The 19582-nt window shown below is 39.8% G+C and overlaps 1 protein-coding gene across 1 annotated transcript in view; it reads left to right on the forward strand.

Moving 5' to 3' along the window:
* The window catches only part of rhbdl1 (rhomboid, veinlet-like 1 (Drosophila)), a 35758-nt gene that overhangs the window by 11969 nt on the left and 4207 nt on the right, over window positions 1–19582 (forward strand). Inside the window, exons 3-7 of the mRNA XM_028004110.1 lie at window positions 5346–5570; window positions 8084–8232; window positions 8327–8439; window positions 17893–17993; window positions 18908–18968. Of these exons, the coding sequence (XP_027859911.1) occupies window positions 5346–5570; window positions 8084–8232; window positions 8327–8439; window positions 17893–17993; window positions 18908–18968 (649 nt within the window). The remainder of the gene's footprint in view (window positions 1–5345; window positions 5571–8083; window positions 8233–8326; window positions 8440–17892; window positions 17994–18907; window positions 18969–19582) is intronic.

Genomic DNA, 19582 nt, shown 5'->3' on the forward strand with positions numbered 1-19582 from the left:
TCGTTTTTACTTTTGAACCGGATGTTATTCTGGCTTTAATGTGTTTTTTAAAAACATGAATGTTCTCAGTGATCCACTTCAGAGCTCCACATATTCATATTTTCTTCACAGCAGAAACGTTATATTTCCTCTAAAAGTCACGTTTTAAAGCTATTTAGAGCCCAAAGTGCAGTTTGTTACCTGTCAGCATCTCAGCCTCCACTCCAGCCTCCAGCCGACGTTTCCGTGTTTCAAACAGCGACTTCGATGCACTTTGCCTGAGTGTCTGAGAGCGAAGGTTTCTTTTCTGAGCCATGATTAAACCATGAAGCAACGGTTTGGTCACAAACTGCTGAGGGGAAAAACAGAATGGAGCAGAGTCTCATTTTAAAAGGATGTGAGAAATGACCTGTATGTGGGTCAGATCCACTGATTTAAGGTTCTGAATGCATCAGATGGAGGTTTGGGCCGACACACTACTCATGAATATAATCGGGAACGCCGACACTTTAGTCGGGTTGTTTTGAATGTGTTTGAAACTCTGCAGCTCTTTCCTTTACATTTAAGCTTTTAGCTTCAAAATGTTTGGCCCATTTGGCAGACATTGGACCCCACCGGTTTAGATTGAATGTATTCATGTCTTAGGATGGCCAAGTCAAAGTCTGGAGTCAAATTTAATTGAAAAACTCTGCAAAAACTTTAACATTGATGTCCACAGATGTTCAACCTTCGTTCTGACTGTCAAGGAAGAATAATTTTAAAATTAACTTTGGACAAAACGTTTGGCTCTCTCTTCCTTAAACTTCCGGGTCCTCTCAGCGGGCGACGTGCAGCCACAAGGAAAACAACAATGCGTGTCGACGTCACAGAATCACAGAGTTTAATCCCATACAAAGCAACGTATGAATCAACAACAAAGCTGCAGAGGAACAGAGATATACATTCATTACCTTAGACAGACAAAGACAAACAAAAAAACAAAACAAAGACGCGTCTTTGGAGAGAGCCGATGCAAAAAAGCAAAATAGTGGCAGCTCCCTGAATTTTTACTCCTGTACACGAAGTCTTATACTGAAGGTGTGTCTTTCTTTTTTAATATATTAAATTAAGGCGTACCTCCGGTTGACCAACTGGAAGCTACCTTGGACACTCAGAGAAACTTAGAAACTCCCCCTAATTTACGCCAAAGATCAAAGGCCATTTGCTCTCTGGTAAAACAAAAGAGCCAACAGCTGCGTCCTGACCCCCTGTGGTTCTACGGTCATTTTGGGTACAGAGAAACATGAGATAAGATTTCACAGATGCCTGTGAAATCCGAAGTCTCTCCCGTTATCTCCCCCAGGCTCAAGTAATAGTGCCCTTGAGAAGATGATAATTTTACGGCCTCCTGTGGTCTGAATGCTTGCCCATCTGGTTTAACTTTAAATCCTTAACACAAACCTGTTCAAAATTAAGAAATTTGTTCAAAATAAGAGTGTTCAATATACCTTTTACACATGCCGTAAGATTAACTGTATTAAGCACTAAAAATAATCATTTTTCCTCAACATGACAGAGAAAATCTATGTAGAGACGATTGAGCCAAAAGTTCAGTTGGTAGCAAAGCTGCAGGAGTTTTGTGTTTTCCAGGCACAAAATTTTTTTGTGCAATTTTTTAGCACAATCAAGCAACTGATAACTTCGGTTGTTATAAAAATGCTGTATATATGAAATATGACTTAATAAAAATCTTACTTTCCCATTTAATGCTGTGAAATTGGGTCTCTGTCTCTTTAAAACTCCTGCTCTTTCTGAAGCTCCGCCTCCAGGAAGTCATCCCAACATGGCTCCTCTATTAACCCTTTAACGTTTTTGCCAGCTTTGATCTGAGCAGCAGCTCCTATAACAAGCTCAGCAGTTTCACCAGCTGGTTGCTAATTGTTGCTGGCTAGTCTGAAGGAGCTGAATGGGGGAGGAGCTGCGCCATGAAGGCGGGGCTAGGTCCACCCAGGCGTTTTAACAGCTGAATGGTTGCCATGGAGATTAAGGATTTCTCCAACATGCATGAAAGAATCAAAGTAACACATGAAACATAATGGAAAGACCAAAAAAGACAACAGATTTTACAGAACGCTGCCCCTACAGACATCGTGTTTATAGCCTCAACATGAATTATTCCTCATCAGGGAACCTCCAGTATTTCTCCAGCAGCATTTTTCTGATGCTGCGTGTTTATTCTCAGTGCAGATGTTTGTGCGCTGAAGCCGCCGGAGGTTCGGGGCCGCCTCGCGTTCTGTTCGCCGTCTCTCTCCTGTTGTCACTTCAAAAGGCCGCTAATGCTCGCTTTAGAGGCGGCGGCGCACGTCGAACACGGCGAGGCGGAGTGACAGCTATGCTAAGCCGTGTCTGCAGGGAACAAATCTTCACAGAGGCAACATGAATGGGAGGGAGCAGCAGGTTGCTGTCACCCAGCCAAACCTACGGCGAATAAACGCAGAGGAGACAGGAGGCGCAGCAAAACAAACACTTCCTGCTTCAAGATTTTAAGTTAAAGGAGAAAAGGGTTGATGCATCACAGAGTGAAAAATTAACGGCAATAATTTGGGATATTTATCCTGTCATAAGAGAAAAAAGTCATATTTTCATCATGTTATAAATTTATATATATATTTCACAGTTTGAACCTGAATATATCAATTAGCAAGCTAAATATTTCATTTGGAACTCAATATTTTGTTTAGAAAACAAATGTTTACTGAGCAAGTTTCAAAATAAAAATGTTGCTCTGATCTAGCTAAATATGTAGTTTGAAGCTCAATATTTAGTTAGCAAGGTAAATATTTAGTTTATAAACTAAACGTTTAATTCCAAACTAAATATTTTGTATAGAAAAACAGGGTTCAGTTTTTAAATGTTAATATTTATCTAACTAATTAATTGAAATGAACTCTAAGTCCCGACTCTTGCTGAAATATGAAATGTGGGAGAAGGAAGCCTGGTGAATACTTTCCAGTTCTGCTGTAACGTTTATCTTCTACTCTGTTGAGTTTTTGCTCATTCATTCCACGTTTCTGTCCTCCGGTGCCTCGTTAACGGTACCGATTCTGACCCGCCGTTCCTCTCCAGGTTGTTGTTCCACCTCTCCTCCTGCCTCCTTTCTCCCAACTCGTCAGTTTTTCTCAGCGAGACGTAAAGGTGGTTGCTTCGTCAGCTTCCTGTGAGCCGCATTGTTCAGCTGAAGTTGTCAGCCGTTGAAAGGATCCCCGCTGTGCTGACAGAACCTGCATTTTGTAACTCGGCTGAAAGGAAATGTCAGTGTGTGAATCCACCGCGGCGTTAGGACGGTTTTCATCCTAAGCCTCTATAGCTCTCATGTCAGTCATTCTTAATTTGGGCCGTATTGAGATTATGAAAGTCCTTAAAGGGCCGGTTGCGGTAAAATGTTGATAAAACCCAAAAACAAGCCAATAAAATTCAAATTACTTGATGAGTACTTCTTAAATTTAAATAATACTGAACATCATTTTACATTGGTGTAATTTAGCAGTTAGCATATGAAAACTATGGAAGGAGATTACTGCCATGTAAAGGAAAATTCTGGTTTTGATAGTATATTTAATAGGTGAAAAATCAAATTTCTGAGAATTTTTTTTAGAATTCTGAATTTTTTTCTCTGAATTTTTTAATTTTTCTCAGAATTCTGACTTTTCTCAAATTCTGAATTTTTTCTTAGAATTGATTTCCCCCAGAATTCTGAGTTTTGATTGCAGAAGATTGGAGTCAGAATAATTCTGCTAAATTCTAAAAGAAAAACCTGATTCTTTTTCTTCTGTGGTCCCAATCCTCTTCTGTTGAAAACTGCTTTCATTTGACTGATAAAATATTATTTAAGCATACAACAGTTATTTTCAAGGTCCATTTTTTTTTTATTATTATTTTTTTTGATGGGCCACATTAAGTCTTTATGGTGGGCCAGATTTGGCCCGTGCGCCTTGAGTTTGGTACATGTGCTCTACAGCAGACCTGCACTCTGTGAACATAAGAACTCTCACACTTTATCCCAAACCTTGGAAAACGTTCCTGTAAACAAAAAGCACCTTTCAGTGGCGTAAAAAGCCTTTAGCAGCCGTTTCCAGTGAATCGCTGCTGCTGGCTGCCAGCTTCATTCATTTCATCTCAATCAAAAGACACTTATGTATTTTTAATCCATTTCTCTTCATGAATATTCAGCAGCAGTTTTGTCGAGTCTCTTGCAGCTAAATTAAATCAGTAACATAACTTTGATATTAATATTTCATTTGATGCTGAAATATGAGGAAAAGCTGAACTTATTTCCTTCCTTGGTTTAATAAATAGAAAATTTATAAAAGTTTCTGTTTGACCCTCAAGGTTTTTGCTCCAGAATTAATAAAATGTTGATATAAAAGTTTTTTTTGTTTTGTTTTTGTAAATCTGCTCAGTCAGCATTTCTTTCTTTTTTTATTATCAGAAACTAGAGCTGACAGAATATATTTTTTAACTTTCTGGTTAATCTTTCTGAATAATTTCCTTAGTGATTTAGTTTTGTGTAAATAATTTTGTGTAAACCATATGGCTAAAAAACGTATCAGGAAAGAAGCGTTTCATATGAGTTGATCAATAATCATTGATTAGTTTTTGTTTTAAATATCTGAAATACAACCAAACTGGTGGCGTGTCACTTCCTGTGTTGTTTTTCATTTTTTTAGCAGCTATGAGACAAAGTGGGGAAACTTGAAACTGCTGCTGCTCCAGTTACTCAGCAGGTCGTTGCTAGGCAACCGAGTAATGAGAGTTGGTTGATTCCACCAACCTGGATTATTCCATATATTCAATAGTCTCTCAGATGTTTTATCTTCTGATATTAATCTTGCCTACAGCGATATACATTATTGATTTATTGTCCAGCCCTTATATAAATCATTTCATTTGGATCAAATATTGACCAATTTGCGGAGTTATAAGCTCAATGGAATCACAACTAGTGAAGAAAACGACATGAAAACCTTTTTACCTTTTGTCTTTAGCTAAAATCCACAAGCCAGTTCTTCTGCTAGCGCTGGGCTAGCATGTTAGTTCTGGTTGTATTTACCCAGAATGCCCTGCGCTGTAGTCCACTTCCTGCTTTTGGAGCGGTCTGTGGTCCGCTTGGCGTTCACATTCAAACCGATCCAGAGTTCACTTCAACCGAACGCAGACCAAGGTCTGGAGGACCAGAGTTTGATTAGCGTTCACACCTCACCAACCGAACCGGAGTTGGAGTAAAGCGGACTGATGGTTTCCATTTTTAATTGAAAGAGTTGGACCAGAATCATGTCGGGTCATGTGTCGGGTTATAAACAGGTAACTGTTTTTCTTCTGTCCCTCAGATGAGCAGCAAGCGCTCCAGCAGTTTCCGGCGCGCCATCGCTAACGGCCGCCGCACCCTGCAGAGGGAAATCCTGCTGGACGAGACGGGCCTCGGACTGTACAAACGCTTCGTCCGCTATGTGGCCTACGAGATCCTGCCATGTGAGACGGACCGGCGCTGGTACTTCCACCAAAACCGCCTCTGTCCTCCGCCCGTCTTCATTGCCGTCGTCACCATCGTCCAGGTGAGACTCCCTCTGTCAGCGCTACGAATAAACCAGGAAGTCAAACTCATTTTTACTTTGGGGCGTGTCAAGCCGTTCTTAAAGGGCCGGTTGTGGTAGAATGTCTTGATAAAACCCAAAAACAAACCTCTAAAACTGGAATGAACAGTTTTAAACTCTGCACTTGGTGAATACTTCTTAAAGCTAAATGATACTGAACCTCATTTCACCTGAAATTTGGCAGAATACATATGAATACTACGGAAGAAGTTTTCATATATATTCTGGGGGGAAAAAAAGATTCTGGCTTTAATCTGCTGAGATCAAATGTCAGAATTCAAAGAAAAACTCAAAATCCAGAGAAAAAAAATCAGAATTTTGAGGAAAATATTGGAATTCTGGGGAAAAAGTCTCATTTCTAAGAAAAATTAAGATTATCTTTCTGTGCCCCTAATCCTCTTCTGTTGAAAACTGCTTTCATTTGATTGATAAAATATTATTTAAGCATACAGTGGTTATTTTCAAGGTTCTTTGGGCCACACAGAACTCTACTGCGGGCTGGTTTTGGCCCGCGGACCTTGAGTTTGACACGTTTTCTAAAACAATAATCCTGTTTTTCTGAGCTGCTCTCAGGACGCCTGTTTGAGGAGATTTCCTGCCTTTGATGGCGCTCACATTGAGCCGCTGCTGCTTTAAGCTGAAATCCTCCTCAGGAAAAACTCATGCAGGAAATTCAGCCTCTGATGTCGGATCGTCACCAAAGATGCATTAAAGGATGGATTCGTTTGGGGAAATAAAAAATACTTGGAATCTGTCGCGTTATGACGGCGCATTAGAGCCAGTTATTTTTTTTACATTACAAGAATAAAGTCATAATATTATGACAATAAAGACACAATATTACCAGAGAATAATAGTTTTAATGAGAGTAAAGCGGCTCGTCTAGTTTCTTTCTTCAAAGTAAAGTCAGATTTTCTTCAGTCGTTTCAAATTCCTGCTAAAGAAAATAATTTCACTTCCAAAGTGGCTCAACAATCCTTAGTTTAATTTTTAGGGTCTTCTTGTTTGATTTCCCATAAAATCTTTTAAAACTTTATTCTCATATTAGGACTATTTGTCGCACAACTTTATTCTCGTAACGTTTCATCTTTTTATCTCGTATTATTGCGATTTTATTCTTATATAAACTTTTGTTGTACGACTTGGTTCTCATACTTTTTGTCCATCCATCCATCTTCTTCCGCTTTATCCGAGGTCGGGTCGTGGGGGTAGCAGCTTCAGAAGGGAGGCCCAGACTTCCTTCTTCCAGCTCTTCCGGGGGAATCCCGAGGCGTTCCCAGGCCAGCCGAGAGACATAGTCCCTCCAGCGTGTCCTGGGTCTTCCCCGGGGCCTCCTCCCGGTGGGACGTGCCCAGAACACCTCACCAGGGAGGCGTCCAGGAGGCATCCTGACCAGATGCCCAAGCCACCTCAACTGGCTCCTCTCGATGTGAAGGAGCAGTGGCTCTACTCTGAGTCCCTCCCGGATGACTGAGCTTCTCTCTAAGGGAGAGTCCAGACACCCTACGGAGAAAACCCATTTCGGCCGCTTGTATCCGCGATCTCGTTCTTTCGGTCATGACCCAAAGCTCATGACCATAGATGAGGGTGGGGACGTAGATAGACCGGTAAATCGACAGCTTCGCTTTTTGGCTCAGCTCTCTCTTCACCACGACGGACCGGTACAGCGCCCACTTAACGGCAGACGCTGCACCAATCCGCCTGTCGATCTCCCGCTCCCTTCTTCCCCCATTCGTGAACAAGATCCCGAGATACTTGAACTCCTCCACTTGGGGCAGGACACCCCCCCTGACCCGGAGAAGGCACTCTACCCTTTTCCGGCTCAAGACCATGGCCTCGGATTTGGAGGCACTGATCCTCACTTTTTGTCATACAATTTTATTCTTGTATTATTGCAACTTTATTCTCATATTACTTTTTATCATACGTTTGTATTATTATTTGTATTATTGACTTTTTTCTCTTATTGCATCTCATAATGTCATGACTTTTAGTTCATTCTTGTACAGTGAGTTTCTTGTATTATTTCGACTTTTCTCTTGTAATATTTTTTTTCTCATAATATGACTCTACTATCATGATTTAGTTTTTTTCTTAGCCTGGTTCAGTCGTCTGTTGCACCGTCTGAATAGTTTTCCAGGGAAAATAACCAACAAAACTTCCTGGTTTCCCTGAACTCATCAGAAAGCCGAGTCGTCTTCAGTCCCCTCTGAATGGCTGTAATGACAGCGAGAGTCTGATAATAACTGTTCACATCCATTTTAATTCACGGAGACAATAAGCCATTATCCTATGAAAAGAAATTAATGGAGCTGAACCAGATGTATCTTTTTTTTCCTGCAGCGGTAATTGCCTCAATTCTAGCTGAGGAATACAGAAAAAGACCAAAACGTCTCAGAAAGTACAATGAGTTTTCATTTGGCAGGACGCCTGATCGTCTTTCTATCGTGGTCATGGTGTGTGTTGTGTTGCAGATAATCGTGTTCATGTGCTACGGCATCATGCTCAATAAGTGGGTCCTGCAGACGTACCAGCTGGACTTCATGAAGAGTCCGCTGGTCTACCATCCCGGCCACCGCACACAAGTCTGGCGCTTCTTCAGCTACATGTTCATGCATGTTGGGTATGTTGAGCTGCTCCTCCTTCGTCCTGCTGACCGTCTGTTTTTGGCTGTGGCTGCTGCTGATGAGACCAAATGAAACTTTTCCTCTCCTCAGTTTGGAGCAGCTGGGATTTAACGCTCTGCTGCAGCTGATGATCGGCGTTCCCTTAGAGATGGTTCACGGGATCTTACGGATAAGTTTGCTCTACATGGCAGGAGTTCTGGCCGGTGAGTTTCATTCTGGCATACTGACATCAACGAGCTTCGATGGTCCAATTAAAGGGGCGGTACTGTGTTTACCGGGCACATAGAGCCATTTTATAGCACAAGAAAGCAACTGTTACCTTCAGCTGTTATAAAAATGAGCATGTCTCTTTAAGAACTCCTGCTCTCTTTGTAGCTCTGCCTCCAGGAAGTCATCTCAACATGGCTCCTCTATTAACCCTTTAACGTTTTTACCAGCATTGCTCTGAGCAGCAGTTTCTATAACGAGCTCAGCAGCTGTTTGCTAATTGCTGCTGGCTAGTCTGAAGGAGCTGAGTGGGGGAGGAGAAGGCGGGGCTAGGTCCATCCAGATGTTTTAACGGCTAAATGGTTGCCATGGAGATTGAAAGATTTCTCAAACATGAAATAATGAAGTTTGTTTTTGATAAGGGAAAAACATTTTATCACGATGGAAAGATAAAAAAAGTAAATTTTACCAAATACTGCCCCTTTAAGAGAGAAATGATCTCATGATTAATGAAACATTGTAGTGTTTGAAAGCTTTATTTTTTTTAATTTAAGTGACTTTGTTTGCTGTTTTTGTGTTCAGCCTGTTTTCGTTTGGTGAGTCAACATTCCCAGAATGCATCAGTCGATGTGTTTTTGTCACAAATGTGTGCAAAACTTTGTCAATATTCCGCTGATGTCAGAAAAACAATCTCACACTTAAAGTGTTTCTATTCAATAAGAAATGCAGTTAAAATCAGACGTGAATCATTTTTTTTCACGTAATAAATGATTAAAAAACATCATCCTCTTACCACTTCCTGTTGTCTTCTTTGTTGTTTCCAGCAGTAGTAACATCCGGCTGTTGATCATGTGACTCGTGATGCTGGCCACAACAGAGGCTGCATTATTCTACATGTTCACTCTCTAATCATGCTACTGCATTTGTTTTTCCCTGCCAGGTTTGTCAGGCGAACAGTGAAAACAGACATATTGTAATATTTTGCGGTGGATTATGTATTTTCTCTCCTCAGGAAGCTGAACACAAACGGCTGCTTGTTTTCCTCGGCTCTGTTTGTGAGGGTTAAACCAGACTGCAGGGTATCTGTAGTGACCTACTTTATTTTGTGGTTATTATTGTTTACACTCTTGTTTCTTCCTCCGTGCTCCACTGATGTTTACTGGTTTCGTTGGGATTGGATTACTGGTAAAAAATAAAACAAAAGAACTGCTTACATTTTTAGACGATCAAACTGCTTTTTGCTGCTTAAACCTACTAAACTACGCTGCCTATGCAAACATGTTCATTACATTTCTTATACAAAATTATTCTCACATAATGAGATGTTGGTTTATTCTGGGCTCCTTTCAGAGTGAGCTTTTTTAGGGCGTCTGTCACTTTAAATAAGCTGCTGTTGGCCACGCCCCCAACTCAACGTTTAGACTTGCACATGAAAATGGCTGCACACTACAACTATTGTAGATGGACAAAAAGGACCGACTTTCTGCCAGAAAATTCAGAGGTTTGGAGATTAATCTCAGACATTTTCTAGAAAATATTAGAAATTTTTGACTTTTGAAACTCAATTTTGAAAAGTTGAAAATGTTCAAATTTTGAAACTTTTACATTTTTAAGTTTTTCTAGAAAATTTCTAATATTAACCTCAAATTTCTTTTCTTTTCTAGCAAATTTTTTGACTTTTCAAACTGAGAAAGTTCCAAGTTTTTTTTTCTAGAAAATTTTCAACTTTTCTCTTGAAAACGTCTGAAATTAATCTCAACATTTACATTGTTTTTGGCAGAAATTGACTCCTTTATTTTGCTCCGCGTGTGTTGCTAGGTGACGGGTTAGGCTTGACTGGGGTTGCTAGGTGATGGGTAGGGCTTGACTGGGGTTGCTAGGTGACGGGTAGGGCTTGACTGGGGTTGCTAGGTGATGGGTTAGACTTGACTGGGGTTGCTAGGTGACGGGTAGGGCTTGACTGGGGTTGCTAGGTGACGGCAGAGTTCTCCTGGACTCCGTTCAGTTTATGTTGAAATGCTGTAATTTTCCCTGAAAACAGCAAAACTACAGTTTGGGGGCCGCACAAATTCAGTCGAGGGGCCACATACTTATACTTTTCTTTTCTTTTCTTTTCCACTTTTGCCCAAATTATCTGCGACCTTCATTTAATTATGGAATATTAGAGAACAAGTAAATGATAATAAAGGTCTTATTTGCACTTATTTGTCATATTTGTTAAACAATCTCATTGTTTTTTGTCCTGAGCGTATCCATTTTAATATAAACTTCCTTATTTTGTGTTTTGTTTACTTTATTTTGGTTGATGTTATTTATTCTCTTCTCTATTTATTTATTTTGTAGACCGAAACCTCGTTTTGTTAGTCGTTAATGCCTGTTTTATATACACTAATTGGTGAATAAAAATAGAACAATTTATTTTAAAAAAATAAAGAAGTCTGATTACAGTTGCATTTAATTTCATTAGTAGCATGAATGACTAAAAACAAAAGTTGGATTTTCTGAACATATGCTGCATCTGCAGCTTTGCTTTGTTTTCCAAATCCAACCTCCTCTCTGCTAATGGACGTTATAAATTACCCATCACTTTGGATTACGTTTGATTTTTCCTTCCTCCCTCCTTAAATCGGCCGTGACTCGCTCATGTTTTTATTCATGAAGACTTTCACGTCGGCACGTTGCTTGTTATTTTTGTAGGTCAACATGGCTTTCAAGTTATTGCTGTAACTTTTCCTGAAGCTCCCTCCAGCAGGAAGTGCTTTAAAGCCAAGAGAATATACGTTTTTTATTAAGATTCTTTAAATAACGTGAAAAGTTTGTATTCATGAGGATGAAGGTGAATGTCTGTGTGGAAAAAGACGAGCCTGAAGCCGTTTCTCTCTGTGCGTTAGCTGCGGACGCGGAGCGAGTCTGGCCGCTGCGTCCTTGACTCTGTGCTGACAGAAGGAACGGTTGTGTAATTAGTTTTCAGCGTCGCCGCTGTAGAGCGCGCTCCTTGTCCTTGATCATTTGGCATCCACTCAGCGGTCCTTCATAGCTCTGCAGCGCAGCGAGGATGAGGAGCGCGGCTTGTGTTCAGGGAACAATTCGACTCAGAGTTTCTCTCCTTGTGGGCGAAAATGAATCTCGATTGTTTAGTTTTCCACTTTTCTGCAGCAGCACATGAAAGACGAAACAGAAGGTTGTTTATTTGTCTTTATCTGTTATGATTTCATCCCTAAAGGTTTAATAACATCCTTTATGTTTATTTACGATGATCCAAATTCTGGTTGTTCTTAAAAAGCCTGTTTTACTAGACGGTGTTATAGATCCTCTGCATGTTATTGTTTACAACAAAATCTTGCTCCTGCGCACAACGGGCAAAAAGACGATTATTTTCAAAATATAAAAATAAAAATATTTTATTGATCCCAAAGGGAAATGAAATCCTGCTTTAACTCATTAATTCAAAATCTTCTAAGTTATTGTAGACAGGAAATGGCAGGAAGGTTTTCCTGTAGCAGTCTGTATTACAGTGAATTTGAAGAAGCCTCTGACTAAAGACACTTGGTCTCATGAAGAGGATGGTCAGGTTTGTTCTTAGTTTTCTTGACCTAATGAAGAATCCTCCTGGCATCATCAGATGCTCCATCCGTAGCTGCGTCGCCGCGGTAGAACAAGAACGTTAACAAAATAAAACCTGGAGATGCAGCTGTTACTATTTAGTGCTGTGCGCCACAACAAAGGGGAAAAAATCAATAATGCAGAAAAACCCTTATAGAACGACTCGGAACCACTGGTATTCTGTTTTCTCGCTCTCTGTGTCGGCTACGCTACATGCAGACTCGTTGTCATAGCAACCGGCTGTAACAGCCTCACAAATGTTTCAGGATTCAACACCAAAAAACACACAAACATTTCCCACACAAAGAACAGAACATGCAGTCCGTTACAGTTTCATGTTTCCAGGCTTGATGTTTATGTTGCAATTATTAATAAGTGATCACTGTGGCAGATTAGCTAGCTGCTATTAGCTAAGCTAACACAGCGGTGGTTGATTAGCTCATTTAAACACCTGCTCTATTGATGATCTGTCAGAGTTGCTGTTTAGGTCGCCTTTTTGTTAACTGAACCAAAACACTGAATTCCACAGCACATCCCCATGTTTAGGTTGTCATAGTCAAGCTAGCATATCTGACCTACTTCCTGCTTCCTCGCTGTTTTTTAAATTAAAACTTTTTCCTCACCTTGTTATGTGGATGTCGTAGTGATTAGTAGCAACGCACTGCGTTCCTTTCTCCTTTTTCTGACAAGCATACATCGAACGCACCGTAAGGTTTACAGCTGCTAAAAAATGAAAAACAACGGCTAGGAGAGAAAACTGGATAAAACCGGCCAGGCTATCAGTTTGGCAGAATTTATCATATTTAACACAAAAAATGAATCAGTTACTAATATCAACTGACATAAAGCGCTTTTACGATCTTACGGTTTTCAGCTAGGCCAGTCACAGTAAGTAATAAATCAATTAATCGCATGATAAATTAAAACAAGCTCAATAATTTTCATTTGTATGATTTAGCGTTTTTTTTCTCTCTGGATGATAAAAGTTTTCAGTCTGGTGTTTTGGTCTCAACTAGGCTTTTCACTTATTGCTCTTCTTGTTTTTGTTTATTTATTTTGGATATTTAATATGAATTAAATATAATTTAACATTTATTGATCTTTGAGAATGTGTTCTTGCTTTATTACTATACCATTATTGTTGTTATATCATAGCAAAATGGTCTCAAAACAACAATATTATCGTTTATTGCTATAACTTCTGGGCCGATTTATCGTCCAGCAGCAGTTGTGATGGTGACAGGCAGAGCCTTGTGGTCGTAAACTCCTTCAGTGTTTGTCTGTCTCAGGACATCAAACAGGTGCTAAAACATGATGTTTTTCCTCGTAACCCAGCGACAGCCGCCGGGCGTCTGCCTTTTTTCACGCTTTTGACAAACTGAATCTTTCTGAAGAGCAAAAGAAACTTCTGGAAATATCCTGGATGTGATATCTGGGCTTTTTCCGCTCATCTTTCCCCTCCTGCCTGTCAGTTTCTGTTCCACCGTCTTTAATGTGACGCGGCTTAGATCTGGGGTAAAACTTTCGCTTTGAATTATCTGATGTTTGTCACCCAGTTTATACTTGAAAGAGGAAGCGTTGTCGTCTCAACAAGAGCTCATGACTTCACAATGAGTCGGAAGGAAAGGTCTGTAATCAAGCGTGAAGGCCCCTTAGCAACAAATTAGAGGAGTTATTGAACGTCAAATCTCCTGCTTTCCGGTTGACGCTCAGTGCTTTATTTTAGTTTCCTGTTGCCAAAGTTCTGCAGCCTTTTTAATAAGGATTATATGAATTGTAATAAATAGATATCTATAAATGTTCTTTAAGAAAATGTGTGTGGTAATGATATAAACTCAGGAAAGCAGAAAAAATGATATAAATGCGTCTATTTTTACTAGAGCTGAAATTATTAGTCCTTTCAGTCGTGATTATTTGATTATTTACATAATCAGAAACAAATTTAGTGATCGATTAATCAATAACTGGAGTGCATAGACTCAAAAAATAACACATTCAAAACCGTAATTAAACCAAAACTGTACAAAAAATATAAACATTTTGTGTTTAAAATTTTAAAAATATACCTTATTTTAATACATAGGCAATAAAATGTTATTTTTTTATTTATAAAAAGAACATATTCATTTATTTGCATGTTTTAAGTCATTTATTTTATCATATAAAAAAGAAAATAATGAAATCTCTGCAGTGTGGCAGTTTTTTTTATTTGTTTAATCAACTCTTAAATGTATACGTGAGCTATAAAAGAAAAATGGACGCAGAGCTTTGCTGCTAATTATCAACACTATAACAGCTACATTGGAAGTAGCTCAGTTATGCTAGCTTGACTATGACAACCTTAACATATAGATGTGCTGCTGAACTCTGGTTTTAAGAAAAAAAGGCGACTTAAACATCAACACTCATCAGAACAGCAGGTGGTTAAAGTAGCTAATCTACCACCTCTGTGTTAGCTTAGCTAATAGCAGCGAGGCTAATGTACCACCACAATCACTTATTAATAACCACAACATAAACATCAAGCCTGAAAACATAAAACTGTAACGGACTGAATGTTCTGTTCTCTGCGTGGGAAACGGTTGTGTGTTTTTGGTGTTGAATCCTGATACACTTGTGGAGCTGTTGTCAGCCGGTTTCCATGGCAACAGGTCTGAGTGTAGCGTAGCCAACACAGAGAGCGAGAAAAAAGAATAACTAGTAGTTTTGAGTTATTCTTCTACAGTTTTTCTGTGTTATTTTTCCCTTTGCTGTGTTGCTTATTCAATAATACCTACATCTCCAGGTTTTATTTAGTTTATTGATTTGTTCTAGATGAACTGAAGTATCTTCATTTTGTCCTCTATGGGTCTAAATAGCTCCTCAGATTTCTTCTCCTGTGTTCATGTTGCTGCTACATGAATGGAGATGGTTTGATAAATGCGCAGAGTGCATGTTGAGTGGAGGTCAATTGATTTTATCTGCTGTTGGTGAGAAAATGGCTTTGCTGTGTGTTGTTTGCTAATGTTTAGCTCAGACACACAAGCTATGGCTCTTCTGTAATGTCCAAACAGATAAATCATTTCTGATTCACTGGCTCAACGCTACAGCAGGTCAAACATTCACAATAAAACACAAATTTGTAAATATGTAGATTGAAAATTGGCTATAAATGCTAAATGTTTGTATTTCTTCACTAGTTTTAGTTGCTGGTTTTGATGTGATTTCCTCAACATCATAAATCTGCTTTGTCATCATGAGACGGTAAAAATATAAACAGTTTTTCTGAGGATTTTGTTTGTGGAAAATGATAATTTTATCCCTCAGTTTGGCAGTGATGTCTAACAGAGTCGGTTTTACCTCCAGTCCCAGAATGCCTGCGCTGATTTCTCATTTTTGTCGTGGTTTTAATATAATTTGTAGTCATCACTAGAAAACGAGCTTTTCTAGGTCGGCAGTTGTGTTGAGGAAAAACAAACGTTTGTTCATATAGAGCGCTGTTTGTGAAGTTACACTGTAAGAAATTAACTGCATCCCCAGGTTGAAATAGCTTATTTATTCACAAGCTACTCCATCCGAAGTGTTAAATATTAATAAATATATCAAAAACGAAGTAAGCAATAATCATTAAAGCACATAAACAATCACTCTGTAATTAATCTGCATTAGTTTGACTTTTTGAATAAAATTGCTTAAATAAAATATCTTTGCAGTGGTTTTGTAAAGTATGGCGATGCAGAAAGCGTCTCTGTCTGCGTTAGCTGCAGGATCTGATGGCGTTAGCGCAGACAGTGTCACAAATCCTCATAAGCTCACTCTAACAGTTTCCTCCTCTTCTAATTTGTGCTTAGTAAATAAATCTGGTCCGGCGTTTCCTCGGTTTATTAGTCAGCGGAGACGGCGCCGTGACTGCAGAATGCTGACGGCAGCGCATCTCCAGCGCAGGGCCGCTTGATTAATGCAACGCTGGAGCGAACAGGAAGCTAAAGCTCGGAGGGAAACATCCTCAGTGGTTGAGCTGCAGGTTTCTTCTCCTCATGGAATGAGAGTCGAGGCAAATTATCTGTTTTCCTTATGGCAGTAATTAGATTTTTTTCTAAAATAAGTCTCGATGTTTGTGGTTGTTTCTGTTGGCACCCGAATAAATAAACAAACACATACTGTCCTGAATGATGTATTGGCTGAGAAACTAACCTCTTAGCATATTAATGTCTCCCACCAGGAATTACAGAATAATGACAATCAAAGAAAACAATCAGGCGTAAGATTATGACCACTGACTGGTGGTCATCCCTTCAGCCGTCAAGCAGATCCTGCATGCTATCGCGCAGAAGAGAAAACATGAAGCTGCCCTGTAGCCTCAAGGCGGTCTGGGATACAGGAGTACACTGCAAAAACACAAAGTCTTAGCAAGTATTATTCTCTGGTTTTTAGTACAAATACCTTAGAATACTTGAAATCAGACCAACTGACTTACAAATAACATTTCAACAAGAAACTGGAGCTCAATAACTCCTTAATATTGATGAAATAGTTTTAGTTCCACTAACGCGTTATCTGCCAAGCCCAGCCCGTCGCCTAGCAACCCGGCCAAGCCCAGCCCGTCGCCTAGCAACCCGGCCAAGCCCAGCCCGTCGCCTAGCAACCCGGCCAAGCCCAGCCCGTCGCCTAGCAACCCAGTTCTAGTTCTACTGGCGGATTATTTCACTTATAACAAGACATTTTTCCTAATTTCTAAGTGAAATAATCTGCATTGGATCTAGTATTTTTCATCAATATTAAGGAGTTATTTATTTAAAATCTATATCCTACTGAAAAGTTAGTTTTGTCTTATTTCAAGTGTAATAAGATATTTTCACTAGAAACTAAACCAAAATACTAGGTAAGATTTTGTGTTTTTGCAGTGTAGGTTCGGTTTGCAGGTTTTAGAAGCTGTTAAGAAAATTTAAGGATCTGTTATTTAAAAAATACAAATTTGAGCTGCTCATGCCAGAAAGTGTTGATAAAATCCCATCAACAGTAAAAATGTTAATAAATAGTTTTATCTGCATTCAGTAAATTCTTCTTAAGATTAAATAATAAATAATTGAACATCTTTCCACACTGATCAGTCTCTCCAATCCAGGTTTAGTTTGTTTATTTACAGTGAACATGTTACATGTTGTCGTAAGAAAAGTTTTGAATGAAAGTGAAAGTAGAAGAAACAAATATTTAAATAAAAGTGTGTAATAATCTTCATCGTGTTGCTCATCATCAGTAAACATTTGAGCTGCTCGTACTTCCGTATCTGCGTTTCCTAAATTAGCTGAACAAAACGTTTTCCGTCCAACCGAGTGGATTTTAATCTCATCACTTCCTCTGGTTTGGCAGGAAATATTCTTCATTTAGCTTCTGTTTTCCTCAGATTATCTGCTCTGTGTGTGTGTGTGTGTGTGTGTGTGTGTGTGCGTGTGTGTGGGTGTGTGTGTCTTCATAACTGCATGTGAAGATCAGCTGATGTAGTGAAAACTCAGAGTGAAAGCACTTGGAGGAAGGTGACTCGACTCGTTATCTGACTGCCATTGTTTTTGTCCCTCACCGCAGAAAAATGCAGCTCTTCCTCCTCTCTCTCTCTCTCTCTTCCTCTCTCTTTCTCTCTTCCTCCTCTCTCTCTCTCTCTCTTCCTCTCTCTCTCTCTCTTCCTCCTCTCTCTCTCTCTCTCTCTCTCTTCCTCTCTCTCTCTCTCTTCCTCTCTCTCTCTCTCTTCCTCCTCTCTCTCTCTCTCTCTTCCCCTCCTCTCTCTCTCTCTCCCTCTTTTCCTCTCCTCTCTCTCTCTCTCTTGTCGTTTTCTGATTCCCTCGTTTCTCCCTCTGCTCTCTGTCCTTCAGGCTCGCTGACGGTGTCCATCACAGACATGCGTGCTCCGGTGGTCGGGGGATCCGGGGGCGTCTACGCTCTCTGCTCCGCGCATCTGGCCAACGTCGTCATGGTAACAGCCATCATCACCATCATCATCAGCAGCAGCAGCTTTGTTAGGTCTGAAAAGCGACTTTTCAGAGCAGAAACGCCGACCAACCAACCGACCCACATCCTGTTTCTGCAGTTTTTTCAGCCAATCAGATCGCAGCGATGTCGGTGAGGTCATCGCCAGGGTTTGGTGTGAGAAGGTCGTCAGATAATAGAGAACAACATCTTGTCATTGTTATCTGTTCATAACTTCAGGTGGAAGGAGCGTCTTTAGTTTTTAAGTCCAACCAAGGACTGAGTTTGTAAACGAGCCTCCAGGCCAGAAAACGTTCGTATGAAACCACGACTCTGATTAAATAAACTTTTCTTAGAGCCGTCAATCCGTCTGTTTATGTCACAATTACAAATTTTACTGGACGATAAACTCGCAAAAATTATTGCGATAAATGAAGATATTATTATTTAGAGACTGGACAATAAATCAGTTCAGGTTCATCTGCGGCTTAAATCAAACGTTTGTCTTTACATTTTGCATGAGGACGTCTTCAGGGCCATGCAGAGACCTTTGCAGCTGCAGGGGCTCGGGCCCCCTCTGCCCCCCATGTGCCTGGCCGTCTTTGTCTTCCAGCCGCGGTGCGAGAGCGTAGAAACGCCGGCGGCCGGTCGCAGTCGCTCTGCGTTGGACTTCAGGAAGAGTCGCTGCAGTTATTCATCCTCTGACATAACGGTTTTAAAACGGCTGGCTCCTCTGACGCCGCAGCCGTTATTTATCCCACATTTTCCTCTCAATGGTCACAGTCCTAATGACTGGAACCAGTAATCGCTGCTTTCACTGCCTCCTCCTCTCTCTCAGATGTTTATGCTCTAATATGTCTGATGTTCGTTTTTTGTCATATTTCTGCACTGACTTGTTTTTTTTTCTGCTTTGTGTTGCAGAACTGGGCCGGGATGCGCTGTCCGTACAAACTGCTCCGCATGATCCTGGCGCTGGTCTGCAGTACGTTTCCTACACTCACGATAAAAACACCAAACAGTCGATAACCAAAACTTCAGAACAGATGTTGAACTTTATTCCGCTGGAAGTTTACAAAGTAAATTAGTACGTCAGAATTTAACTGAAAATAATAATTATGGGAAACTAAGTCAGTTTTCTAGAAAAAAACAAGGACATTTAAAAGTTGCAAATTTTCTAGAAACAGCTCAGAAATATTTAAGAGAAAAACATAAAATTTTGAGTTTGAAAAGTCAAAAGTGGGCTAGTAAAACTGACGAATGTTGATATGCAAATTTGCTGAAAAGAAAGAGGAGATTCTGAGATTAATCTCATAAAACTTCTAGAAAAACAGAAATTTTAAGATTAATCTTGGAAATTTTAAAACATGGAAAATTCTCAGCTTGCAAAATAAAAAATTTTTGACTTTTGAAAATTTTTCTGGAAAATAGTTTTCTAGCAAATTTGCAATTTTTCAATTCTCCAGTGTTGTATAAAGTACTGAAATCTCAGAGTCAAGTAAAAGTATAAGTACCTCTCCAAAATATGACTTTGGTAAAAGTCCAAGTCACTGACTGAAATGTTACTTGAGTAAAAGTCTTAAAGTATCTGAAACTTCT

This window comes from Xiphophorus couchianus, chromosome 2 (genome assembly GCF_001444195.1).
Source record: "Xiphophorus couchianus chromosome 2, X_couchianus-1.0, whole genome shotgun sequence".
Lineage (NCBI taxonomy): Eukaryota > Metazoa > Chordata > Actinopteri > Cyprinodontiformes > Poeciliidae > Xiphophorus > Xiphophorus couchianus.